Source organism: Aspergillus japonicus (genome assembly GCF_003184785.1).
Source record: "Aspergillus japonicus CBS 114.51 unplaced genomic scaffold BO86scaffold_47, whole genome shotgun sequence".
In the NCBI taxonomy this organism is placed as follows: Eukaryota; Fungi; Ascomycota; class Eurotiomycetes; order Eurotiales; family Aspergillaceae; genus Aspergillus; species Aspergillus japonicus.
Genome location: NW_020291684.1, coordinates 134,053 through 159,268, shown reverse-complemented (window position 1 = coordinate 159,268; position 25,216 = coordinate 134,053). Strand labels below are relative to the sequence as shown.

Here is a 25,216-nt window from a genome sequence, read left to right as displayed (position 1 = left end):
GAAAGTCAGCTTGTATTTGGAGATAGAGAAGACCTCGTGATGGATAGAATTCTTACAACTTTTCATCCTGAGGACAAATTGGCTCTCCAAAACAGTTCTTAAGCCAGGAACTGTGAACTATGGAGATATAGTGTAATTTCTGCCTGACGCTTAAGGCAGAATGCGGCTGACTCAGCAGGCTCGCAAACAGGTCAAACACCATTGATAGCGGCAAGCCGGCCCGATGATGATCCGCGCACGCGCCTGAGGCCAGTAGGAGCAGCGCGGACTTTTGCCTGTGGATGGCAGGACGCTTCGATCGCAGGTTCAGCTTGTCTCTACATTCACATAGCCCCCCTTGGGCTCCAGCATAGGAATTGATTCTCCGTCTTGAAGTGCACTATCCGCCGATACAATCCCATTTATTGCGCAGCAATATCTCCCAGACAATTCACCAGAACGTCTATCGCGAACATCTTGTGTTGTTGTGCCGCCATCGCATCCTCTTCGGCTTCAAGCAGACTGTCTCCGTTAGCTTCGTATCGCGTCCAAGCTTCCAGATCGTCGCCCGAACCGTTCATCAATCCTAGCAAGCCAACTTTGAAATAAAACTGGAGCGCGCCCGATCCCGCAACACGATATTTTGAGCACCATTCATACGATAGGGAATTATTCTAGGGCGACCAGGAAAGGCACAGAAGGCCGCAGGAGGGCTTTAAAGGCACGGTGTGCTTTCACACTCACCTACAACTCGCCTTTTGATCTGGAGGTTCTGCGCTTGAGCTCTTGCGGGGATCTTGACAATATCCCAGTTCAACCGCGCCGAACTTGATCCTCAATTGGAGTCAGCGACAGACAACACGTCAAGGTTAAGACACAAACAAACGGATTGCGAACTCCCCGGAAACACAGGTCCAAGGGCCCAGGCGTGCTGTGAAGCAAGCCCAAAATGTCCACTCAAACCCCCCGCACATCCCTCCGAGGCAAGTGCTTTCTTGACGAAGTCCTTCCATTTACGGTCGAGAAGCTCCGACTAACAAATCACAGAGGGTTTGCGGCAGGCTCCCAAAGCAAATCAGCCCTTCATCCCCGACACTACCCCCGCCAGACGCTCACATGTAATCCACGCCAACCAGTCACCACAGCCCGTTCCTCTAGCATTGAGTCATTCCAACTCACCCGCACCGACTGTGAACAACTCCCAACCTTCGAACGAGAACTGGGAAGGAAGGGATCCGAAGGTGCCTATGAACACACGCGAGGTTGCAACCCCGGGTAATAGACCGGGTCTGTTTCTCAGCATGCATAGTAAAACAGCCAAGCAGCCCGACTTTTACGATCCTTACTTCCCTCTCAGATATCTAGAGGTTCCGAAGTGTAAGTGTTCATCGCTTGGAGCTGTTGCTCAAGTCATCTGCGTCAACTAACTAGTCTGCTCAGCCGATCACATCTATAAGCGTGCGCATTATGGGCTGCAATCAGGCGTTCCGGACGAAGTCGACTTTGCGCTATTCCACCTGGTTCAAATATCCAATCAGCGCTGGGACAAGTTCAAGTTCGAGGGCTTCCCATTGTTAGCGGAAACTTTGATGGAGAAGGCTCTAGATGTATCACTTCTTGTCACAGGAGTCAAGTGGGAGCTCCAGTACGACTTCCGTGAGCCCATGGCCCGCGTCAATGTGCTCAATTCACTATATGGCACACGAGATATACTCGAGAGAATCAAACATATCCCCGTTACATTACCGAAGGACACTCTGGAGACATATGAGTTCAATCATCGTCTACGAAATGTCAAAGAGGCAACTCTGGTACTCCGGAACATGGTACTACTCAAGGAAAATGCATTCTACGTGTCGCGTTATGCCAAAGGGCTTCTTAGAGATTTCCTGGTGATTCTGATCAACCTCCCAGATCAACCACGTCTCAACGAAATCAGAAATGATGCCTTGGATATCGCAGAGGAGGTGACGAAGTTCATGCGGACTGATCCGGAAGATCCACTTTGGCTCTCTCTGCTCAAATGCCTCGAGTCTCCTGATCGTGCTCATGTCGTGCGGGCTCTGTGGGCATTGACGCACTTTTCAACTGAGATCGATGAACCAGAAGGCAATCGGGCCATGGAGCGCATGCCCAAACAGACCCTGCAGCAACTATACTTTCACACACTTCTCGATTTGGACAAAGATATTTTGAGCGGTGCCTTGGACTTCTGGTATCAATACACTCTTTCGAGCGAGAATATCGAGACCATGCTCGATGTCTTCGATTTCCCCAGCATCTTCGTTCCGCGCATGATTGCACTACTGACGTACGAGGCCCGAGCCACCAAGATGGAAACCGTTCTACAAGATGAGAAGGTTGCGCCACCGCCATCTGAGATCCCCCGTGTACCCCCTGAGCTTCTTAAGGGTCTGATGGAATTATCTGAGCCCGAGCGTAGCTCACGCTGGCTGAGGTGCTGCTTTGTTGAGGATCCGGATTGCGAGATTACACAGATCGCCCTCTGGCAGGCTTACCAGAGCCGATTTGCTGATCCTCGCGTACCAGGAGGTGGTGTTCTTCCTGCCGCCGAGTTCATCAAGAACGTGAGCACGACTTTCACCAACGCTCAAGCACAAGTCATTAACGGCCCCGGCTCCTCCACTCGATTTATCATCAAGGGCATCCGCCCTCTGGAGACAGCCTACACCTTCCGGGGCTTTCCTTACATCTACTGCAGGTGGGCTGACGACTCGAAACCCACCAAAACCTGCCAGCGCGCCTTCTCCTCCCCGACGGACCTCCGCAACCACGTTTTCTCTGATCATATGCACCTCAAGCCCACCGAAACACCGGGCCACTACAACCTGGACAATGCGCCATCGGCTATCCACACTTGCCTTTGGGAAAACTGTACCCGATTCCGCGGCTCTAGCGCCAGTGCGAACACCGCCGCGGTCGCCGGCCACGTCGCCTCCCACCTCCCTGAAGAACGTCCCGCAGACGCAGAGGCCCCCGTCTCCAAACGGGCGGTGCTCCAGGAGCGTATTGTGCGCAAATGGTTCTACCTCAACACTCCAGTCAGTGAGCGCGGCGAGCCCGTTGGGGTTGCGTACAAAGCGGCCTTAGTCCTTCGCAACATTGCCCGCAACCTTCCCAGCGGTGTCGTCCAAAAATACAACGGTCTTCCTTGGAAGAAAGCCGTCTTCTTGAGTCACCGCCCAAAGATCGTGGAGGTATGGGATCGAAACCGCTCGCTGCGCAAGGAGCTCACGGAATTGATCATGTTGATCGAGAAGGAGGATTACTACTGAAGAAAAAAAAATGAAGAAAACAAAACAGAACAAACAAGAAGAGAAAAATGAACAACTCTTTTTTACCTCTCTTGCCCCCTTTTGTCACGATGATGAAGTAACCTACACGTTTCGGCCCCGCGCGCGACGATTCGAGGATTGATATTTTTCTTTTCTCTTGTGCTACTATATGACAAGGTGCTATATCATCACATCTATTTTCTTTCCCCCTTCCTTCTTCATTCTATCAGTGTCATTTCTCTAATCTCCTTACCTTTCTGTGGGTCTGTTCCGACGCTTCTTCTCGCTATTATGGTTTTTGTACAAATACCCTGGCTTCGTGTTTTCCATCAGTTTCTCATTTTCAGTATCTCTTCATACCAAAACCTAAGTGTGTTCTCCTTGAGGTGTATCTGATTGCTTTTTACTCGCCTTTCTCTTTCTTCTGCTTCACCTCACCTATCTAGTCAACCGAGGGTGAGAAAGATGGAAGCACGGCGCATCGTCTTTCCTCGACAAGTTCGACAAAGCAGTGGGAAAAGTGGGAGTAATAGGGGGTTCGTGGCACTGTACTTCGGAATGACTATCTGGCGTCTCGGGGCGGTGGCGGTTCTGATCTATCAGGTCGGCTTTTTATGAGGGTAGTAGAATTCTTTTCCCATACTTTTACCATTTTACCATTTCAATACGGAGAAACATGGACTTGTGGAATGCGGGCTTGCTTTGTGCTTTGTCTTTTTTTTTTCTTACTCGTTACCCCCTGCTTCTTGTGATGAAGTATATCACACTGTACACGGGTCATTTCTTTTCTGCAGAATCTCCCCTTTCCTGCTTTGCTTTGTAGGCCATGGATGGTGGTTCTCTTGTCGCATTTTCTTTTTCTTGGCAAATTAGCTAGTGATCGATGTATACTACAGGTGGCCACGGATGGGTAGGCGCGCTTCGCTGAGGAGTGGAACTATTAGACGATAATCTGTCTCGATCGCATGATGTACTGTAAAAAGATACAGACGTATGTCCTTGAAGATGATTTGTGAAAAAAAGTGGAAGTGTGCATGTAGGGAGGGGAATTGGTATTTGTTGTCTATCATACACTTGCTTGTTCTGAGAAGATGTATAAATAACTATGTTACAATCATCACCGTAAACCTGGCAAGAAGTATATGTCTGTGAGGAAGTTCTCGTAGTTCATCCAAGCGGTCGTCTCATTAGCGGAGTTTGCGTACCCCATGTCGACGGCATCCCAGACACTGGGCCAGGAGGCGGCGTTCTCCAGGCTTTCGGGGGTGTCTAATGCAGCCATGGCATCGACTGGAGCGGATGGGCCCTGGTCTGGTGGTTGCTGTGCGCTTTGGGTGGGTACGTTTGAAGTGAAGACTGGTGGCGGTTGCGGCGGCTGTTGTTGTTCTTGCTGCTGCTGCCGCTGCAGTACCTCCGAGTCGTACGGAGTAGCAGCAGAGGAGATCAGCGGTTGGGATGGTTGGTGAGAAGATGATGATGATGATGACGATGAGGAAGAGGGACATGTATGGAGGGTGGAGGTGGGGGCGGAAGCAGCGAGCAACTGAACTCTCCTCGCACGCGCCTGAGCCATGATTCTTTCCATGGGCTTCCAGAGCATCCCACGCTTCGAATCAGCCACGAGCCGGCCCAATCGGTTGAAGGTCTGCTCGACTGTAGGCCAGAATCTCTCCATGACCGCCCTGTCTTCGCAAACGCAGAGCTCCGCGACGGCTACTGCCAGGCCGTGCCACGGCGGGAAGGCGAATTCGACCCAGAGCCACGGTACGGTGCGAGGGTCGTCCCGAAGAGAATGGTAATTTTGAAGAATGTTGACGGCGAACTCGATGAGACGGTCGCCCTGGACGTGCGGAGGCGTGAAGCGCGGCGTGCGCTTGAGGGGCCGGATGACGATCAGTTGCAAGCAAGCATAGATCCCCTCCGCGACTAAGCGGGTGAACCAACTGAAGGGATTCTTGTCTAGTTGCGCATGATGGAGCAGTTTGGAAGCGGTGTGTTGGAAGTCGACGACGAGCTGTTGGCGGAGGGCGAGGGTGCTCACTGATGGCTCGGTGAAATCAGAGAAATTTAGAAGTCTGGTGATTACATGGGCCTTGCCGACAATCATAGTGAACGTCATGTCGGTAAAGCCGGGAGAATCAACGGGGCTTTTTTGCATATCGAAGGAGATGTCCTCGTCGTTGACGTGAGTGGGCGGGTGGGATTGCAGCCAATGCGCCTGCATCATGGGCTCGGTATCGCGGTCCATCGAGGCTAGAATGTCAAGGAAGCCGATCGCTTGCCAGAGACGCTGACGAAGTTCGCGTTCAAAAGGTCGGACTGTGAACGGTGGGACAGGCAGATGAAGCGACTGGGCTTGTGCAATGCGCAGGGCCATGGCAAGCAATGTCCACATTCGACGGCTTTGATCTTGCGATCGGAGTGACACCTTTCGACAATAGGTCAGATTACACTCTAGACAGCATCTGACAAACCGCGCGTTCAAGGAGCCGAGACGTACCAGGAAAAGAACAAATGCTTGCAAAACCGTCAGATCATTCGTAGTAAGATAGTCTGCCCGCCCGAGAGCCAGTTCCACATCCTTTTGGTATCCCGCTACCAAGGATACTCTGGGTACGCCGAATGCGCGTATGCATTCGTCTTCTGAAAGGCTGCACGAGGCTGCATAGTACACAGCGGATGCAAGGGCGGTTGGAGCCAAATGTTCCGGTTCATAATCTAGATAAGGTTTTCCTTCTAGGAGGAACGCACAGAGGGAAGGTCTATGCAGTATCTTGACAACAGGGTCCACTCTTTCGAGAAAGACCCGACAGAGCTGTTGCTGGACGTACTTTGAAGGGCTCAGCTGTTCTCCAGAAGTTGAACCATGCTGCCGACTTGCCGTTGCCAGCAGACGTCGATACATCTTCAGCTGGTTACCTGCGGCCTTACGGCTCCCTTCTCTCGTACTGTGCTCATCATTGGGATGCAGTTGGGGCACCTGTATCGGGAAGTGCGTCAATTGGACTGATAGCCAGCTAGGCACGTCTGGGAACCGAGAGACTTACCTCATTCAAGAGATTAGCCCAGAATGCAGATCCCAGATAGCTATCTGGCGTGTGCTCCCCACCGTCCGAGTCTCCCGAGGCGCCATCATCGTCATCATCATCATCATCATCATCGCTGCGCGGGTCGACGCTGGCCCCAAACCGATTATTAGAGGGCAGATTATCTCTAGCAGTGGGCGCATCAGGGACAGGAGTAGTAGCTCGGGGGGAGAAGCTATAGCCACTCCGAACTAGGTCTCGGATGATGTCCTCCAGCTTAGCGACGCGGTTCTTCAGGCTCGCATCCGGGTCGTAGTTGGACCGCCCGGAAGCTAGCTTTCCCGATCTTCCACGGGGCAGCCGCGCGCGCTCGACGGGGACGCACCTTGTCCCTAACCGTCGACAGTTGGTACAAGGGTCGAGCTTGTCGCATTTGACTTTTCGTTGACGACAGGTTTCACAACTTAACCGGACTTTAGGCTTCTGGGGATGTGGCTGGGATGGCGCTCGTCTGGAGGCGGGCTCGGCTTGCCGAGCTTCTTCATGATTCATTGTTTGTATGTAGAGAGTTCTTTCTTCCTCCTCTATCCTATAAGTGGCTGGTGCTCATGAGCCAGGCTTTGGCTCAGCCAGGGGGTTGAGTGGCGAAACTGAATTTATGAGTCTCTTAATTGAGGGCGTGCCATATACTGCCCCCTCCATTGTGGACTTGGCCAAAAGAATTGGAAGAAGTCATGAAGATTGACAAACGGGTCTGACTCCGGGGAAGGCGAGGAAAGCTGTCGGTGCCTCAGGACAGAAACTCCGCCCGATTAGCTCTAGTCTACTGCAAGCATGTGACACTACAAGTATAAACGTTCTACAAGGCCTGGCACAGGGACACATTTCAGCTTCATATGAAAGTCACTATTCGGAATGTATCTCTCTGTCACGGAACATTGAATAATTATAACAAAAAGCATTTCGTAGCATCACATGTCCCGCCCACTGATCATCGCTCTGTAGTAGAAAAGAGAAAATGCTAGGGATTCGCTTGCATCTTGTGCCAGCATTAAACGCATCGTTCCCTGCCTATATCATGATCCTTTCTTCGCTCTGCCCATGATAAAACAATATGTCAATGATAAACCACAGAAATAAAAAAAAACTATGCCTACAAATGCCGTCAACGCCACGCTGCATAAAGATGTAATAGGTGGGTTGACACAAAAGGAAAAGAGAATGGTATAAAGCGGAGCAAACGAGTTACTGAGAAACGGACTTCTTCCTGGGAGACTTGACGTTCAGCACTTGTCGCATGCGCCGAAGTTTGGCCCACCATTCGCGATCGCGAGCCTTTTTGGCCTCTGGGTTGCCGTCGTCAACTGCCAGTTCGTCCGTCGAAGGAGCCTCGGATGGAGCACGACTTGAAATAGAAACGGTCGATCGAACTTGGCGGCGATGCCGTACCTCGAGCGCCTGGCTCAAGAGCTGCCACCCGCAACGAAGGTTCTCCGACTTTTCGGATGCCCGTCCAGTGCCGCTCTGTGCGGTTCCGTTGACCCACGGGCAGTATTCCATGTGTTCAATGGCCACATCGAGTGAGTCGTAGAGAGCAGCAGTCCCGTTGGCCTTCGGTTTGTACATCCAAAGACCCAACCGCCGGAAACACACACTGCAGCCCGCTAGGCCAGCTGTCCCGTCTGGGACACTATTCCAACCGAATAAGGCAAGCGCAAAAGCGGTTTTGTTGATAGACAATTCGCTGGAGGAGGTTGTCTGGTCCGAGTCCTGGCCAATCTCAGTCTCTTGATGGGTCTGTGTTCCGATGTCTTCTTGGGGCTTTTCGCTGCTTCCGAAATCCGCTGGAAGAGTGCCGATGATCGCGTCTATATCAAGCGATTCCGGGGTCTGGATAGTGGTGTACTCCGGTAATTGATCTGCCATCTTCACCAGGTTGGAATAGCGCGTGCGTAGTCCGGAGATTGCCGTATCTGGGTTGGACAATGGCAACCGATGGATCGTGGCTAGAGCCATTCGGTCAGTTTGAGTACAGATCAGGCACAAGTAAAGAGAAAGTAATGCTCCCATCATACCATCGCACCCCTTGTTCCTCCAGGGACAATTCTCACCATGCCCTGTGACGATCTGTCCCACATACTCCTCCACCAGCCTTGTACCTGTAAATAGCGCCCAATTAGCGCCTTGTAAGGAAAAGAAGAGATGCGGATAAAGATAGGATGCCAACTCACGGACTTGCTTCCTCTCCTGTACCTTCTCCGCATCGAAGCCGTCCAGCTCGTCCAGCTCGTCCGGCAATTTGACAACGACCGAGCCACCGCACCCGCCCACGCAGATCACGCGCGCTACATCGTTACAGATCCAGCCGCGCTTGGCCCATTCCACCTCATTGATTGCCTCCGGTTTGGGTGCCCACCGATCCACGCGACGGAAGGTTTCCAATCGCTCCAGAAAGCGCTCACGGTCCCATGGGACAAAGCTGGGGCGCGACGGCGTTGTGGAGTTATTCGAGGCTCGCGAACTCGGGCGGGGTGTGCTCAGAAGAGAGCTACGAGCGAATGGAAGCTCACTGAAGTCCAAGCGAGCCTTTTTGCTGGAATGTTCGGGGGAGGTACGTTCTCGTGCGGGCGTGGGGGTTCCGGGGATGGCTGACTTGGAGGGTGCGGGTGTCGAGGAGGGCTTCGTCAGGGATTCGAGAACACGGTGGAACTTGCGCTTTTTGGTTTCCACCGCGTAAGACATTTTTCCCAATCTCGGGGGAGGCGTTAGGGTCAGCGTGTGGGATAAGTATATAGGTTTGGGGGAGTCGAGGAAGCCTCATGAGAGCTTGGAGAGCATCGGAGCTGGTGGCGCTAGTCCCTAGTTGGTAGTGGCCGATATCCGCTGGAGTGTTGCCTCAGGCACTATAAAGTAAACTCCGTTCTTACAGTAGTAGAGCAGGGCATGGTAGGAATTCGGTGAAAGTTCAATGGTCTCGGGCTTTTTGTACGTACGTGCACTTCCACCTACATGGCAGATTGTTTGGCTCAAGTGACATTTCCGAATTGTCTCGTCATTAATGTCGTGTTAGACAGGTTGGATTAAGGCACTTTACTCATTCTCAAGATACCGCTCAATCCCTTCAAAGAAAAGAAAAAAAGACGTGCTTTGATGAAGTGAGCCTTGTATCAATTAAAAGTCTAGCTTTAAGTTGCGTCTTCTGCCTCTTCGTTCTCCAGTCAAGCCTAGACTCTTCACCATCGGATGCGAGAGCTTGTTTGTTGTTTAGCAACAATGACAAGGCAGCACGCTGAACTTCGACCCAAGTGATTTATCTTCCTGAGAGCCGATAACAGAACAAGCCCAGCGAGAGTAGGGCCAGGAGCCAGAGAAGCTTGCGAAGGTGGGCCATTCTTCGGGCTTGCTTTCCCCACGCCTGCCAACCCAGTGCTGCACATTCAGGACATGACAAAAAAGTGATCGTCTCCGCGTCTGCCATGACCTCTGACGCCAAATCGGCTGGCAAGTTCCTCGAGTAAGGTATCAGGTATCGGCCACTGAGGGTCCTATAGAGACCATCTCGAGCCTGGGTGCGACAGACTCCCGCCGATGTCTGGCACATCATCTTCATCCGGCCATAGCGAATCTCTTTGTATCTCAGAAGCAGACCCTGGATTTCCGCATCGGACGGGGTTTGCACACCACGCACATTGATCAGGTAATGCAGCAGCGAAGACAAGGTCGCCGCATCTTCGATCGCACAGTTCGCCCCTTGGCCAAAGTTGGGTGTCATCTGCAGATCATTATTTTTTCTTCAGCTTGAGCCCAAATAGAACGAAGTGAGGGTAGAGTGGTTTTAAACATACCTTGTGAACACTGTCGCCCATGAGAACCATACGGTCAAAGAACCAGGTTTTGAACAAGCCTTCCTCTAGTGCAGTCATGGAGTACACTTCTTTATTCTTCCATAGATCCCCCACGCAGACGTCCTTGAAGAACCGCACATGCTTCAACTTCTCGATGAGCTTGGCAGCGTCCTTGTCCGAGAATCGTGGAACGTCTGGATAGGTATACTTCTGTTGAAGCTTGGTGATAATGAACCAGAACACCCGACCTTTCTTGCCGTGTATAGTGAGGATGGACAGATGATCGAAAAGTCCGTTGATTTGTTCATGAACCTCGAGATTCGGGATACGCGACGAGATTCCGAAGATGCAGGAGTACTGGACCGTCATAGCTGCAATGCGTGATGGTCAGCGCTGTTGCCCACACAAGTCACCCGGATTTAAATGTTGATTAAGAACTGGGACACAGACAGGTTCGTTCACGATTCGAAATCAGCCCAGGCTGGAGCTCATCCGCGAGTCTCCAGATCTCTGATCGGATTCGACTGTGGACTCCATCGGCACCCACGACAAGATCGCCCTCATATATCGAGCCATCAGCCGCTGTCATGCGGAGGCCATGATCAACCTTTTGTACTTGAACGACTTTCTTGTTGGTGAGGATGTTTTGTTTGGCATGGTACTTTTCGTACAGGATCCGGAGGAACTTTTGACGATCTAGAAAGGCAATGGGGTATCCGAATCTGCAAGACTTAGCGGGTGTAATGTTGACGCAGTTGGGAATAGATATCGTCCCAAAGTCAGAGGGAAATACCTTTCTTCAAGGATCTTGGGATAGACATTGGCGAAGTTGAACCCATCGGGATAGGTGATATGAGCTTTGTGCGTAGGCTCAATAAACTGCTCGATGGCATCAAATAGATTCAACTGAGCAAGAATGCGGCCTCCGTTCGGCATAATACCCACAGAGGCACCCAGCTGTGGAGCAATGTCACTGCCCTTTTCAAGGACGATATGCTCGATGTTGGCATGTTGTAGACAATGAGCGAGCGTTAGACCCGCGACAGAGCCACCAACGATGATGACTTTGAAGGGAGGCTGTGTCGCAGGCATGTTTGGTTGGAAAAAAGATATAACGGAATGCTGGAGGTAATAGACTGACTGAAGGAAGATTGGGAAGAGATGGTTTTCAGAATTGTTGTGGGTGTTACTAGGACCAAGGGGAAACACAGCCAGGAGATCTTGCCATGGGAACCCTTCCTTGTTGATTGCCAGTTACAAAATGACTCGCATTCACAAGATTTGATTCCCCGGAGAGGTTTTGCCCGGTACGCTGTTTGTGTTGACTGGGGTGTATCTCTGTGATACTTGATTTGGTCCTCCTGTACACCACCTCAAATGGACGAATTCCCTAACCTACCACCACAACAGATCTCATCGTTCAGAGAGAGAGAATATCGCTGACATTGGATGCGCAATCAATTTTGAACTACCATTGTTTTGATGACTTCATCATCTACTTCCGCAGTGGTCATTGTTTTTTTCTTGGAAATAACCATCCTGTCTAAGTCAGCCCAGACCCAAGCCTCCCTGCAGTGCAGTACAGCACTGATCCTTGTATGACCCTCTCCACGACCAAGAAACAACTCAAGGACATAGACTTTCTCCGCGGTAATACAAGGAAGGGAAACTAAAATTACACCCCTCGTATGCAACATTTGACAGCAATCTGAGATCCACTACAGGCTTGCCTGTCATCGAAGACCACAAGATTCTCTCTATCTCGAGCGACATATGGCCTCGTGTTCAGTATTCGAGATCCAAACTCAGATAACGTCATAGAATAAAGCGCTCAAATTACCTACGCTTTTGGCTGTCGTCCAATTGGAATGCCTCCTCCTGCTTTTTGATAAGAAAAAAGCAAAAGCCATAGAGCAGCTCGGAGAGAAAGAAGACGGCGACAGCCCAGAGGATAAGCGGGCAATTCAGCCAGGCAAAGGCGCCTGGCCAATAAGCCCAGCGAATATAGGCAAAGCCGATTGTGGAGATGGATCCCAGAAATCGCGAAAGCCTGGCTTAGCTGTTAGCACAGGGGCTCTCTTGTCCGATTCCAAATGAATGATCGAGTCAGAAACTATCTACCGGACGCACCATTTTGTGTACGAAGCGCCACGCGTGCTCGCCCGAGTCAGCAACAGAAACACATCGCCAACACTGATGAACATCTGACAGACGACGGCTCCCCACGAGTAAGCCAGACCAGGGCCCAGCTGAGCGGCCAGGGCTAAGTGTCCGCTCAGCCAAAAGAGGGTCATGCCTGCAAAGGCCAGGGCCAAATTGTTCATGACCAGTGGGGATTGGCGCCATTCATTGGAGCCGTTCCTGATGGCGGCATAGATGACTGTGATGTCGAGAAGCAACCCCAGAAAGAAGGCCACGCGCTCGATCACCCCCTTGGCTGGATAGACTAGGCAATATACGATCTCCCAGGCAAAGTTGATCGTAATCCCCGCGATGGTCATGCTGTAAGTCTGGTCTCGGAAGGACGTATAGGCCACGTTCAGATAGTACGCCAGCCAACCAAGACCCATCCCCGCGATGAATAGGCTGTCAAGCCATTTGAGAGCTTCGTACTGTGCAGGCACTTCTGAATGTTCGAATCCGTCCATTTGAAGGGCTCTACCATGGAAAAGAAGAAAAGAAGGGCAGAAAAAGCAATGGCTCTAGTGCTGGTCCAATCCGAAATGCCGTCACTGACACCACTACTTTGGCACTGTTTATATACATCTGCCTTGAAACAGCAAGTACCAGAGCGTGTGAAGAGGCACAAAGAAGTAGAGGACCCGCTATGCACTACCCTTCTACGACCTCGGTCTTCCCACGCAAGTACTCCAAGTTGTCCCGCCCGGAGTAGGACTGGATTTCGAATCTGCCAACCGTGTGACCCAGGATCGTATATTTTTTTCTGCAGGACTCTGCAAGACAGCCAGGGAAGCTTCAGGTCTGGCAAATTGTTTGTCGTGTTGTGCATTAAGCGCATGTACCTATGCCTGATTGACTGACTGACTGACTGACTGACTGACTGACTGACTGACATCCAGCTGACGGGTTGGTTCCAGGTCAGGGAAGTGGCATCAGCGGCAAGCCTGAGGAAACGAGATAGTGTAACTTGTCCCAAGCCCTCAACCACCTTTCTTCAGATACCGCAGAAAAGGGAAAGGGGCCCGAGGGTCATAAGCAATCCATCTGCAGCTGGTGGGGCTTTTTTAACAAGCCATGCCATACATATATAGACCAGGAGAGGAGCCCTTCCTCAGTCAAATTCCTAAATCAGCCTGCACTGTAACCTGAAGTATTCTTGCTTGATTGCGTCTTAACTGAAGAAGCCCTAACAGCCGCGGAAAGGGGCCCCAAAAAGAAGGAAAAACGAACGCAGAACAGCGAATCATGACCGCAATTTCAGATGTTGCTTCCATGTCTCTTCCATGGATGGCAACTATTGGAATTTTCTCTCTTGTTGTCTATGTGCTTCTGGATAGAATGCCTCCTCTGTGGCCAACCTCCAAGAAAGCATATCTGATCGGCCAGAAGAGACCCGATACGGTGACCTCCTTCGAATGTCCTTATGCTTACATCCGCCAGATCTATGGCAAGTATCACTGGGCACCGTTTGTACACAAGCTCTCTCCAACACTCAAAACCGACGACCCCGCCAAGTACAAGATGGTCAACGAGATCATGGATGCAATTCACTTGTGTTTGATGCTGGTGGATGATGTGTGTAGTTTCCTAGTCTCCTTTGTTGTCCCGACATGATTTTTCTGTCTGCAGCTCGAACATGCTCACTGATAGCACACACGCGCACGCGGTAGATCACCGACAACAGCGACTATCGCAAAGGCAAGCCGACAGCGCACAAGATTTATGGTCCTTCAGAGACCGCCAACCGGGCCTACTACCGGGTGACGCAGATCTTGAACGAGACGGTGCAGCGGTTCCCGAAGCTGGCCCCCTTCTTGATGCAGAATCTGGAGGATATTCTGGCCGGTCAGGACCTGTCGTTGGTGTGGAGGCGAGATGGCTTGAGTGTATTTCCAACCTCGCACACCGAGCGTGTAGCGGCATATCGGAAGATGGCTTCCCTGAAGACAGGGGCCCTGTTTCGGATGCTGGCTCAGCTGGTGAAGGAGGACACGTCGATGGATGAGACGATGACCACTTTGGCGTATATCTCACCCCTTGTCTTTTTTTCTCTTCTCCTTTCTGATCCTCTGAAACGAAGATTCGGCCCCCCGAACGCTAACTATATATAACCTGCTACACAGATGGTGCTCTCAACTTCAGAACGACTGCAAGAACGTCTACTCCTCCGAGTACGCCAAGGCGAAAGGTGCGCTGGCAGAGGATCTGCGCAACCACGAGTACTCGTATCCCATCATCCTGGCTCTTGAAGCCCCCGATGGGCACTGGGTGGCCAGAGCGTTGGAGACAAGCTCCCCCCGAAATATCAGGAAAGCTCTGGCGGTGATTCAGAGCGAGGGGGTGCGGAATGCATGTTTTACAGAACTCAAGCTGGCCAGTGCTTCTGTGCAAGACTGGCTATCCATCTGGGGACGCAACGAGAAGATGAACTTGAAAAGTCAGTAGGGGGTTGTATAGAGTGGGTGATACCTGGTATAGGGTGGTCGGTTCCAGATAGGGGGATGAGAGGTGGTATGAGTGGCTCTCGCGATACATACAGCGGCGTTGCGGTTTGAACTCAGCATTACATGTCTGTCTCTCCCTGTCTCTAATTTTGTTTTTTCTCTCACTCCCTTTATCTCTCTACTACACTGTGTCATGGTTGTCATCCGGTAGGTCGGCTCTCTGAGTTTAGCCATAAATTTCCGAGGGTTCACAGCTCTCGCAAAATCGGGGGGTGACAACAATGCTCTTCGGCTCAAATCACGCCACCATAATTCTCCGATCAATTCTATACATTAGCTTTGACTAGGAATAGCTTTAAGTAGGGGTTTAGTTTAGCTAGGAGGAATAAGCTACCTTGTCCTCTTTACGATGTTGGATCCCGTAAGCGGATAGATGCAGTCAAGCAAATAATCCCAGAATGCTCTTTGGACTCGAACCTGTATTGTCATGAATCTTCATCATTAGTTGATTGTCTGTCAGTTACTACTAGCAGTCATATTCAAAATCGAAGGTCACGCTTCTGTCTCAGTATCTTTTCTTTCTTTTTCCTGTTCTTGCTTTTTTTCTTCGACATTCTCTTACTTGTCCAACAACGTGTTTTATTTTTCGATTGTGTTAGCGGCCACCATAGGCTCGATGCTCGGAGCAATTACACGGCCATGCATCCTTGTCGGCCTCTCACAGAGACCTCCTTTTCTCACTCCACTTATTTGGGACCCATTATCTCAGCTTCCCTTTGTTCAACGTCGAAAGCCGGGTGCTGTGCGACTATTCTCGCAGTTTGATGACTCTAAAAGCATGAGTAGTCCTGCATTCAAGACACGCGATATTCCCAGGGTCACCGCGGCGGCCTACCAGTCAGCCTGAGGTATCCGTATGCCTTAAATATCTCTTTGCTCGTATTCCTCGACGATAGTATGGTAGTTCTCCTAGGCTTCAGGTTGCCCTCCTGGGCTTCACGAGAGTTGATGATTCACTATCACTGCTACACGAGGAGAAAAATGAGCTCTGACATGTTACTCGGAAGAACAGTCAACGAGTAGAAATCGCTCTAGGTTCGGTGAAGGAGAGAATCAACATCTGACATGCAATGCTGGGAGATTTCCCATGAATGGACGATGATCTCACTTCAGTATGACATTTGCCCCCATCTCGTAGTCATTGTCACATTCCCTCAGAGCCAGGATACCCTTAGCCATCCAGAAACGCAGTTGAGGTCAGCACTTCTCGGATACCTGGAAGGGGAGGGGGAAAAAAAGAAAAAAAAAAAACAATACTCCCTCTCTCAGAAATGAATGGATATCATTGCCAGAAGCTGAATGAAGAAAACAGCAACGAACATACCCAATATATTGTAGTTTGCGTGGGAAGCATGACCCTTCTTCTCCCCATCCCCCCCACCCTTCCCCTTTGCGCTGATCTAAAAGTCTGCTTCCCGTCGTTCTCCTGCATGTATGGCCATGGAGCCGATTCAAGTATCAACCTGCATTTTGGCAACCGTCCTGGGCGTTACCGGTCACCTGGGCCTGTTTATCCACTCCGAGTGGGATGTATATGCATTTCCCGTCCTGGCTACTCTCGGTCTGGGGCCGGCCGTAGTGCTCGTCCTCCTCGCCGGCGCGGGCTACTACAATGCCTTCTGGCTCACGCTAAACGCCGTCGTGAGCTATAACGCATCCTTGGGTTTGTCCATCGCCGTCTACCGCTACTTCTTCCATGCACTGCGGCGCTTTCCCGGGCCCAGACTCGCCAGGATCTCGGCACTCTGGTCGCTCAAGGCGGCGGTCGTCAATGCCAAATGGCACCTCCGGGTGCAGGAGCTCCATCGTCAACATGGGACCTTTGTCCGGATTAGTATGTAAATTTCATCAATACTGCTAGACTTACATCTTGGATGGAGATTACAAAAGTGAGGATTCGATTGACCGGATCGCTAGAGCCTCGTGAGATCTCCATAGATGATCCAGCAGCCATCAAGGCTATACATGGGCCGGGGACATCGTGCGTCAAGGGCCCGTTCTACGACCTGAATTATCCCAACCATTCCCTGCAGATGACCAGAGACAAGGCGTTCCATACAAAGCGGAGGCGGCTTTGGGATCGTGGGTTTAGTCCTCGAGGTGCTTTCCCTGCCTATGCCCCCTCCCAGCTGATACCGTCCCATCAAGAGTGGTCTGACACCGCTCGATAGCATTGGCCGGTTACGAGCCTTTCATCCTAGATCATTGCAGAGTTCTGGCCGAGATCATCGAATCCCGGGCACCGCACAAACAGGAAGTCAATGAGCTGGTTGCCGCGTTCACCTGGGACTCCATGGGCGTCCTTGCATTCGGCAAATCGTTCATTATGCTCCAAGGCGCTCCACCGTCGAAGATACAACAGATGAAGGATCTTGGTCGCATTGCGAGCGTGTTGCAGTGCGCGAGCTGGATTGCTCAACTGGTGCGGAATGCCCCGGTCCTGCGAGCCAAGAACCAGCATTGGCTGGACTGGTGTAGCGAACAGTTGGAGAAAAGGAAACAGGTACGTAGGGGGGAGGTCCCAGGTTTCCATGTCGGGAAACCCCGAATGAATGGGCCATGCTGATCGGACACAGATGGAGCTGAACCATCAGGACCTCTTCAGCTACCTGATCGAGGGAGCTCTGGCCAACAATGAAGGTCAAATGAAGAGCGAAATAGATCAAGACTTGGTCTATGACTCGGAGCTTACAATCACTGCTGGCAGTGATACCACTGCTGCGACGGTCAGTGCGCTTCTGTATCTGTTGGCCCAGCATCCAGACAAGCTCCAGAAGCTGCAACAGGAGGTGGACTCTTCTATCCCTGCGGGCGAGGAGGTCACCCATGCTGCGCTAGCAGGCAAGCCATGGCTGGAAAGCTGCATCAACGAGGGTCTGCGCATGTATCCTAGCGTGGCGAGCGGTGTCCCCCGCGAGACTGGCCCCGAGGGGCTTACGTTCGCCGGAGTCTACATCCCTCCAAGGACAATAGTCTCTACACCTACTTACACGATCCACCGAGGTTCGAGCTTCCCCAGTGACTTCAAATAGCCTGTATGCACAGCTGACATGTCCACAGATCCACGAAACTTTGTCGACCCGGATAGCTTCGTCCCCGAGCGGTGGTCGAGCAAGCCGGAGATGGTCCTCTGCAAGGAAGCATTCAAGTCCTTCTCGTCCGGAAAATATGCCTGCGCGGGGAAGCAATTTGCGATGATGGAGATGCGACTTGTTGTGGCCACCATTGTGAAGAATTTCGACCTTGAGTTTCCCCCCGGGGAGGGACAAGAACCGCTGGAGAAAGTAGGCCACGGGGTGTTGGATTGTTTCACGGCGCATATTCCAGACTATCATCTGATCTTCCGTCCCAGGTAGACAAATTCAGGGTTCTGGGAGTAGTTACCTAGTAGTAGCAGGTTAGCAGCTGTTTGTCAGTAAAAGCATTCCAGTTGATCGAATTGAATTACAGACCAGTACTGTACATCGCAACTCCTTCAGCAGCACCGGGTGCTTGCTACGATTGTCCGGATGCGGCCAAAGAGAAACACGGTTGGGGCTAGTCTCCAACCAGGGAAACCACAAGCAGCACGAATTCAGGGAGAATAAAAAGACGGAGAGGCCCCTTGTGCTCATCGGGTTTGAATGCCCCTTTCCACGTCCACGTCATCTTTCATCAGGGAGTTTCTTGTGTACTGTCACCATGACCACCGATGAAGCAACAACAACACACGAGGGAGGTGGGCGAGGCAGCATCAGCATGTATGATCCGGCACGGGATCGCTGGGAAGAGAAGGCGGAAGTTGTTCCGCCGGCCGCCTCCTCGTCTTCTCCATCTCCCCCAATCCGTCCTCGTTCAACCATCACTTCTTCTCAACAACAAGAACAACAACAACAACAACAACAAAGAGTACGTGCTTTGAACCCCCAGTACCCCATGCACCTCCCCCCTCACCCCTCACCAACACTACTGCAGGAACCTCTTTCCCGGTGGAGTCTGCGGTTAGCGAGCGGTGGCGTCGGAGGCGGTGATTCCCCGACATGGGGCCGGCTTTGTTTGCTTGCTTGCAGCACTTGCGGTGAAATCTCTGCTCTTCATCGCTCTATCAAGACTGAAAATAGTCTAACATAACTTAATTTTTTACCATTAACTCACTGCTACTCAATAGATCACAACAGATGAGTCACAATTGAAGTCTCCGATCTCACTGATTCCGGCCCCCCTCTCTCCAACTCTTCCTTCAAGACTCCCCGACAAACCCGCTCCTCGCAACCTCACATCAACTTCAACCCGACAAAAACCCCCAACCAAACCACCAGGTCCCTCCACCAGAATGGGCGACTATTCGTACTCGGAGCCCGTCCGCTCTCCCTCGCCCAGCGGCCACCACGGACGGGAAAGCCATGACCCTTACAAGCGCAAATTCCCCGAAGACGAAGCCGCCTCGACGACAACGACGGCAGATCAACAATACCGACCCATCTCCAAACGCAAGCGCGTGGAGGAGCGCCACCAGAAACTCCGCAAGCGCGGTCGCACCCCTCCGTCGGCCTACTCGCGTCGCGACCGGGACGACGAGGGCCCCAACCGCAACGCGCAGAACCGATCCCCTTCACCGCCCATGCCGCCGCGGTCGCCGACCCCGGAAGCCCAGTCACGCCCGCGCAAGCGGCCCGGCGGCGGCGCGCGGATGGGCCTGGTGGACCGGGAAACCCTCCGGCGGCGACAGGAGGAGCGCGAGCGCACGGAGCAGGAGGAGGCGATCCGCAACTCGCAGATCCGGGGCGTGACGGACCTCGTGCGGCAGCATTACAACGCCGTGCCGCAGCGGGGCCGCGAGTGGCGCAAGACGGAGAGCAAGATCAAGGGCCTGCGCAGCTTCAACAACTGGGTCAAGAGCACGCTCATCCAGAAGTTCTCGCCGGATGAGGAGTTTGTGTCCCGCGCCATCGGGACCAAGGACTGGGCCGACGGCACGGGCCCGCCGCCCGTCGAGCAGAAAAAGCTCCTGGTGATCGACCTGGGCTGCGGCAAGGGCGGCGATCTGGGCAAGTGGCAGCTGGCGCCGCAGCCGGTGGATCTGTACGTGGGCCTGGATCCGGCCGAGGTCTCCATCGTGCAGGCGCGCGAGCGATACAGTCAGATGCGGTCGGGACGCGGAGGTCCGCGCGGTGGTCGCGGGGGCGGTGGTGGTGGCGGCCGGGGCCCGAGTTTCCATGCGGAGTTCGCGCCGAAGGACTGCTTTGGCGAGTGGCTGGGGGATATCGACATTGTACAGCGGGTGGGAATTGATCCGAATGCGGGACCCGGGGGTTCGGTGATGAGCTCGCGCTGGGGCGGAGGGGGCTTCGACGTGGTCGCTTCGATGTTCGCGATCCACTATGCGTTTGAGAGCGAGGAGAAGGCCCGGCAGATGCTGCGCAATGTGGCCGGCTGTCTGAAGAAGGGCGGCCGATTCCTGGGTGTCTGCCCGAACTCCGATGTGATCAGCGCCAAGGTGGCCGAGTGCCATGCGAAGCGCAAGGCGCGCGAGGAGGCGGCAGCGTCGAAGAACGAAGAAGTCGAGCCCGAGGACGGAGAAGTGGAGGAGGACACCACCAAGGTCGAATGGGGCAACTCCATCTACCGCGTGCGGTTCCCCGGCGATACGCCCGAAGATGGCATCTTCCGGCCGCCGTTCGGCTGGAGGTACAACTACTTCATGCAGGAGGCTGTGGAGGAGGTGCCGGAATACGTGGTGCCGTGGGAAGCATTCCGAGCGTACGTGTTCTACATCTTCTTTGTCCTATTCATACCAGATGACCGTGACTAATGGTGCGAGATAGATTGACGGAGGAGTACAACCTGGAGCTGCAGTATCGCAAGCCGTTCCTGGAAGTGTGGCGCGACGAGAAGGACGATGCCGAGCTGGGGCCTCTGAGTGAGCGCATGGGCGTGCGTGATCGCAATACCGGGCAACTCAGCATGACGGCGGAGGAGCAGGAGGCAGTCAGTAAGTACTATTCTTCGGAGGGTTGGTTGTATAAGCCAAGCTAACAAGACGCTATAGGTTTCTACCACGCCTTCTGTTTCTACAAGGTCTAATTGGATGATGGGTTCAGCTCTAGCTTGGTACTTCGCTATCACTATCTACATTGCAGGCAATAAGAATAGCTACAGTGCACTCAATCCAATGCATGTAGTCTTCAAACCACCATACTTCAAGCAACGTAACCAGGAGTAGCTCAGAAAATTTGAAAATATAATGTGTAAATCATCCTAACTACTACCAATTTACAGCGCATGCTGGGAGATGCCACGGCCAAAACTCGGCCCAGGGAACCTGTTCTTTGTCTGACCGCCCCAAATCGGCAGAAAAGTGGTCAAAACAGCCGGCCAAAACTCGGCGATGAAACTGTTCAACCCCCCACCGCTTTGGGAGCTACATGACCGGCAGAATGCCCGCGACCTCGCGAGCGCAATTCAGGCATCCGCCCATGAACAGCTCCAGATAATCAGGCATCGAAACTGTTCATTTTAGGGCGGTGGCAGAAACACCACTTGCACCTCAGGTACGGTACAGGACTCCGTACCGCGCACCCCACCGATCACAACCCCCTCCCCCGATAAACCGCCCCGATAAAATCGATAAGCGCCGATAAGGGGACAGAAGTGCAAATCAGCTATAACCCGAACCATACTAGCGTGACCGCGTCGCGTTTCTGGCTTTCTTTGCGCTCTCTGGCTTTCTTTCATCTCGCGAGCGGACGGCGCAGCGCCGCAGTGTATGTATGTAATAGGTAACAGTGAAGGTAAAACAGGTAGGTGGTTGCACTAACGGAACAGGTCTCTTTTTGATTTGGATTCATAGTTTCTTTGACTTGGTCTGTCCACGAAGTTGAACAAAGAACGCCCTCACACTACGCCCCCTCCACCAGACCAGACCGGACCAGATCGATACCACACAGCACGTACGGCTTACCCCCCCTTCGAATCAACAAACAAGCTTGTTGGCTTAACGAGCCAGATCTTCCGGTACTTACCCCGGCTCCTACACTCATCACCAATCCTTCATAACAGAACCTACCATCAAACACATTCTCAACACCAGAGAGCAATATCAGCATCAACGGCAGCAGCCACAGCAGCAGCAGCGTCTACAACCCAAAACCAATATACGTGTTGCAAGTGCAAGTCCTTCTTCCACAATGCCCCTCCGCCGCCGAAACGAACCCGCACCCCCCTCCCCATCTTCCACCTCAACCACAGCCTCCTCCACAATCCCCCAACCACCACCGTACCAGCCCCCAACCATTGCCAATCCTAAATCCGACCAATTGACTCTGCACGCAACCTCACACGCCGCCCTCCTCGGCCTCCTGACCAGCAAACCCCTCCGGAACTTGAAGACGCATCTCCAGCATGCGCAGGAAAAGTTGACCGAGGCGGCCGGGGATATCAACGAGCGGCTGACGGACGCAGAGGAGCGGATGCGCCGAAAGAAGGAGCGAAACACTGAGGAGGGAGGGGATGATGATAATGATGAGGAGGAGGTGGCCGCGCTCAAAGAAAAAGTAAAAGCTACAACTGCCAAACTGGATCAGAAGATGCGGAGTGCGATTGATGCGGAGGTTAAACTGGAGGGGCTGAGTGAGATGCTACGGGGCTTAGACGGCAATGTGAATGTGGTGGATGGCGCGGTGGTTACTAGGAGTCGATCGACGAGAACTAGTCGGCGAAGTAGGAGGGATGAAGATGAGGATGAGGAAATGGAGGATGCTGATGCTCGTGACGATGACGAGGAGGGGCAGGGAGACAATGACGACGAAGAGAATCCCGGACCGACGTTGGTGGGCAAGATAGAGGAGAGTGTCACCGCGACGAAGGACAAGTGGAGTGGGTTGTCGCTCACCCAGAAGTATGTCAGATCCTGCTTCCTTTTTCATTGAGACAAGACCAGAGACTAACAAGGCGATCAGATACTCCACCAACAACGCCTACATCGGATTCTATCGCATCATCCACGAAGCCAAACACCCGGGTGATGATATTCCCCCACTCCCGCATGCCTCAACCTGGTTCGCCCACCTCGAAGATGTGGCCGACAAGAAACCCACAACTTCGGCTACCAGCAGAGGCGCGGCGACAAGCGCAGTATCAGGCGTGTCGGCTACCTCTCGCCACGCCGAAAATCCTTCCGCTGAAGAAGGCGATGACGAAGATGCTTCAGACGAAGACATCGCTATTTCCCGTGAACGCATCTCTCTCAAGTGCCCCCTTACTCTCCTCCCCTTCCAGGATCCGGTCACCAGCACCAAATGCCCGCATAGCTTCGAGCGCGAGGCTATCACCGCGATGATCGCGCAGAGCCGCACCACCGCCCCGGACCCGAGGCACGCTTCGTCCAGTGGACACGCGGGCCGACGTGCGCGTCGTGTGCACTGCGTCAAGTGTCCGGTGTGCGAGGTAGTTTTGACCGAGTTTGATCTGCGAAGTGATCCCGTTCTTCTGCGCAGGTTGAAGAGAGCCGAGGCTGCCCAAAGGCGCGAGCAGGAAGAACTCGAGGAGGAAGAGTATGATCAAGGAGGTGTTGGTGGGCGGAGGAAGAGAAGTAGGAAAAGCGGAATCACGCTTGCTAGTGATGATGAGGATGGCGACACAGCTACCTTAAGAAGAGTGGCGTCTCAAGAAGACCGGATCAGAATCAAACAGGAACGGGGTGTCTCCGCCGCTGCTGTGGACCTGGAGGCAGATGAAAATGTGGAAAATGAAAATGAGGAAGACGAAGAATTCGAGGACGAAGGACATTGGCAGGCAGGAGATGATGATGATGGGGAGGAGGACGAGGATGAGGACCAGGAGGTAAGGGCAGGAGAGAACGATGAAAACGACGAATTTGGAGAAGCGATTCAAGTGGCTGATGACATATCACAAGGCGAGGTAAATGAAGATCAGGAGCTGAGAGAGCAAAGCGAAGAGGAGGAAGCTGATGAGGGAAGTCAGGAGGTAAGAGACGAAGAAGGGGACGAAGGAGCAGAGTTTGAAGAGACAATGCAGGTGGCTGATGACACATTTCAAGATGAGGTAGCTGAATGTCAGGAGCAGGAAAGCGAAGAGGATGAGATGGAGGTTGAAGAAGAGGTAAAGGAGGTAAGAGAGGGAGATGAGGAAGCCGAAGAATCGATGCAGGATGCTGATGACACAATTCAGCATGAGACAAATGAAACTCAAGGACATGAGGGGGAAGTGGATGAAGAAGATGAAGAGGAGCTAGGGCAAGAGAATCAGGAACCACAGGAAACACATGGAGAAGAAAGGCAGGAGGATGCGGAGGATGTGGATGAGGCAATGCCATATGTCGATGCTGAATCAGCTGAACCACAAGACCATCAGGATGTCCATCAAGAAGAGAAAAAAATACAAATCCATGATATTGACACTGCGGTTGAACAAGATGACCAGGGAGCATCAGCGGAGGGCAAGAAACAGCACACTGATGCTGAAGAAGCCGAGAAAGAAGACGTGTGTGTTCATGCTCAACCACTTGAACAAGAAGATGAGGAAGATGTCCTCAAAGAAGAAGGCGAACCGCATCAGCATGTCAACACCAGAGCTATCGAACAAGAAGCTCCGGAAGATGAAGTGATACAGGAGGAGAGTGAGAACGATGCTGTTGAACGATCGGAGAACGAAGACCAGGTACATGATAGGGGAGAAGAAGACGAGAGTCAGCTCGCTGACGCTGAAGCAGATGAGCAGAATGACCAGGGAAGGGTAGAAGATGAGGATCAACAGCGTGTTGATACTGGCTCAGCTGGGCCGAAATATGCAGGCGTCAAAGAGGAGAAAGAGATTCAACAAGCTGCTTATGAACCAGCTGGACAAGATCAAAATGAGGAGGAGGATGGCATCAGGAGTCAGAAGAAACAAGGTGTTGGCGATGCCCTGATCAAGCCAGATGTCCAGGCAGATGCAGAGCAGGAAGATGAGGCACCTGCTGACTCTCAACTTCAACCTGTTAAAGAGCAAATCCAGGAAAATATGAAGGAGGAAGCAGAGGTCATCGAAAAGGACGATAAAGCGGCGCAGACAGGAGAGAAAGATGTCCAGAACGAAGAGCAAGAAAACGATGGAAGTCGTCAACTGTATGCTGATTTTGTTGAGCACAAAGCTCAGGATCAAGATGTGAATCAGCACGTCGCGACTGGACCAACGGAACAAACAAGCATAGAAGAGACAAAGAAGGAAGCAGACCATGCGCCCGAAAGCAGGGATGTAGTGGATGAAAAGAGAGAAGAGGAGGAGCAGAGTCAGCATGCTGAGAATGGGTCAGACAAGCAAGAAGACCAAGGTGGTTCGGAGAAGGAGGAGGAATATGAAGGTCTGCACGCCGGTGCTGAGTCAGTGGAGCGAGCTGAGCAAGGCAA

At 52.5% G+C, this 25,216-nt stretch overlaps 9 protein-coding genes across 9 annotated transcripts; 4 read left to right on the top strand and 5 right to left on the bottom strand.

Moving 5' to 3' along the window:
- Positions 1-744: 744 nt before the first annotated feature.
- On the top strand, positions 745-3,712 carry BO86DRAFT_155747 (putative chromatin remodeling complex subunit (Rsc9)). The gene is made up of 3 exons (XM_025666359.1): positions 745-962; positions 1,027-1,356; positions 1,420-3,712. Exons 1-3 carry the CDS (start codon positions 929-931, stop codon positions 3,273-3,275), a joined length of 2,220 nt encoding a protein of 739 aa, XP_025525204.1. The 5' UTR covers positions 745-928; the 3' UTR covers positions 3,276-3,712.
- A 680-nt stretch (positions 3,713-4,392) lies between these two features.
- Positions 4,393-6,853, bottom strand: BO86DRAFT_457926 (Zn(II)2Cys6 transcription factor; the record flags this gene model as incomplete). Its single annotated transcript, XM_025677254.1, has 3 exons — positions 4,393-5,703; positions 5,776-6,255; positions 6,323-6,853. The coding sequence occupies 3 exons, from the start codon at positions 6,851-6,853 to the stop codon at positions 4,393-4,395; spliced, it is 2,322 nt and encodes a 773-aa protein (XP_025525203.1).
- Positions 6,854-7,266: 413 nt separating this feature from the next.
- BO86DRAFT_449789 (uncharacterized protein) lies at positions 7,267-9,080 on the bottom strand. Its single transcript, XM_025676748.1, has 3 exons — positions 8,533-9,080; positions 8,377-8,460; positions 7,267-8,307 (listed from the first exon to the last, which is right to left on the bottom strand). Exons 1-3 carry the CDS (start codon positions 9,041-9,043, stop codon positions 7,547-7,549), a joined length of 1,356 nt encoding a protein of 451 aa, XP_025525202.1. The 5' UTR covers positions 9,044-9,080; the 3' UTR covers positions 7,267-7,546.
- Positions 9,081-9,611: 531 nt separating this feature from the next.
- BO86DRAFT_436239 (FAD-dependent oxidoreductase) lies at positions 9,612-11,238 on the bottom strand (the record flags this gene model as incomplete). Its single annotated transcript, XM_025676002.1, has 4 exons — positions 9,612-10,073; positions 10,147-10,517; positions 10,597-10,868; positions 10,940-11,238. The coding sequence occupies 4 exons, from the start codon at positions 11,236-11,238 to the stop codon at positions 9,612-9,614; spliced, it is 1,404 nt and encodes a 467-aa protein (XP_025525201.1).
- Positions 11,239-11,982: 744 nt separating this feature from the next.
- On the bottom strand, positions 11,983-12,794 carry BO86DRAFT_381414 (uncharacterized protein; the record flags this gene model as incomplete). Its single annotated transcript, XM_025670766.1, has 2 exons — positions 11,983-12,196; positions 12,277-12,794. 2 exons carry the CDS (start codon positions 12,792-12,794, stop codon positions 11,983-11,985), a joined length of 732 nt encoding a protein of 243 aa, XP_025525200.1.
- Positions 12,795-13,572: 778 nt separating this feature from the next.
- On the top strand, positions 13,573-14,882 carry BO86DRAFT_381413 (terpenoid synthase; the record flags this gene model as incomplete). Its single annotated transcript, XM_025670765.1, has 4 exons — positions 13,573-13,902; positions 13,998-14,350; positions 14,451-14,764; positions 14,806-14,882. The coding sequence occupies 4 exons, from the start codon at positions 13,573-13,575 to the stop codon at positions 14,880-14,882; spliced, it is 1,074 nt and encodes a 357-aa protein (XP_025525199.1).
- A 1,389-nt stretch (positions 14,883-16,271) lies between these two features.
- BO86DRAFT_420922 (cytochrome P450) lies at positions 16,272-18,372 on the top strand (the record flags this gene model as incomplete). The annotated part of the gene is made up of 6 exons (XM_025675239.1): positions 16,272-16,665; positions 16,749-16,931; positions 17,003-17,334; positions 17,408-17,834; positions 17,892-18,078; positions 18,282-18,372. The coding sequence occupies 6 exons, from the start codon at positions 16,272-16,274 to the stop codon at positions 18,370-18,372; spliced, it is 1,614 nt and encodes a 537-aa protein (XP_025525198.1).
- Positions 18,373-18,659: 287 nt separating this feature from the next.
- Positions 18,660-20,997, top strand: abd1 (mRNA (guanine-N7)-methyltransferase). Its single transcript, XM_025672543.1, has 4 exons — positions 18,660-18,719; positions 18,786-20,570; positions 20,636-20,802; positions 20,860-20,997. The coding sequence occupies exons 2-4, from the start codon at positions 19,144-19,146 to the stop codon at positions 20,892-20,894; spliced, it is 1,629 nt and encodes a 542-aa protein (XP_025525197.1). The 5' UTR covers positions 18,660-18,719; positions 18,786-19,143; the 3' UTR covers positions 20,895-20,997.
- Positions 20,998-23,551: 2,554 nt separating this feature from the next.
- Positions 23,552-24,181, bottom strand: BO86DRAFT_391166 (uncharacterized protein). Its single transcript, XM_025672542.1, has one exon. The coding sequence runs from the start codon at positions 24,024-24,026 to the stop codon at positions 23,718-23,720; it is 309 nt and encodes a 102-aa protein (XP_025525196.1). The 5' UTR covers positions 24,027-24,181; the 3' UTR covers positions 23,552-23,717.
- Between the last annotated feature and the right edge of the window lie 1,035 nt (positions 24,182-25,216).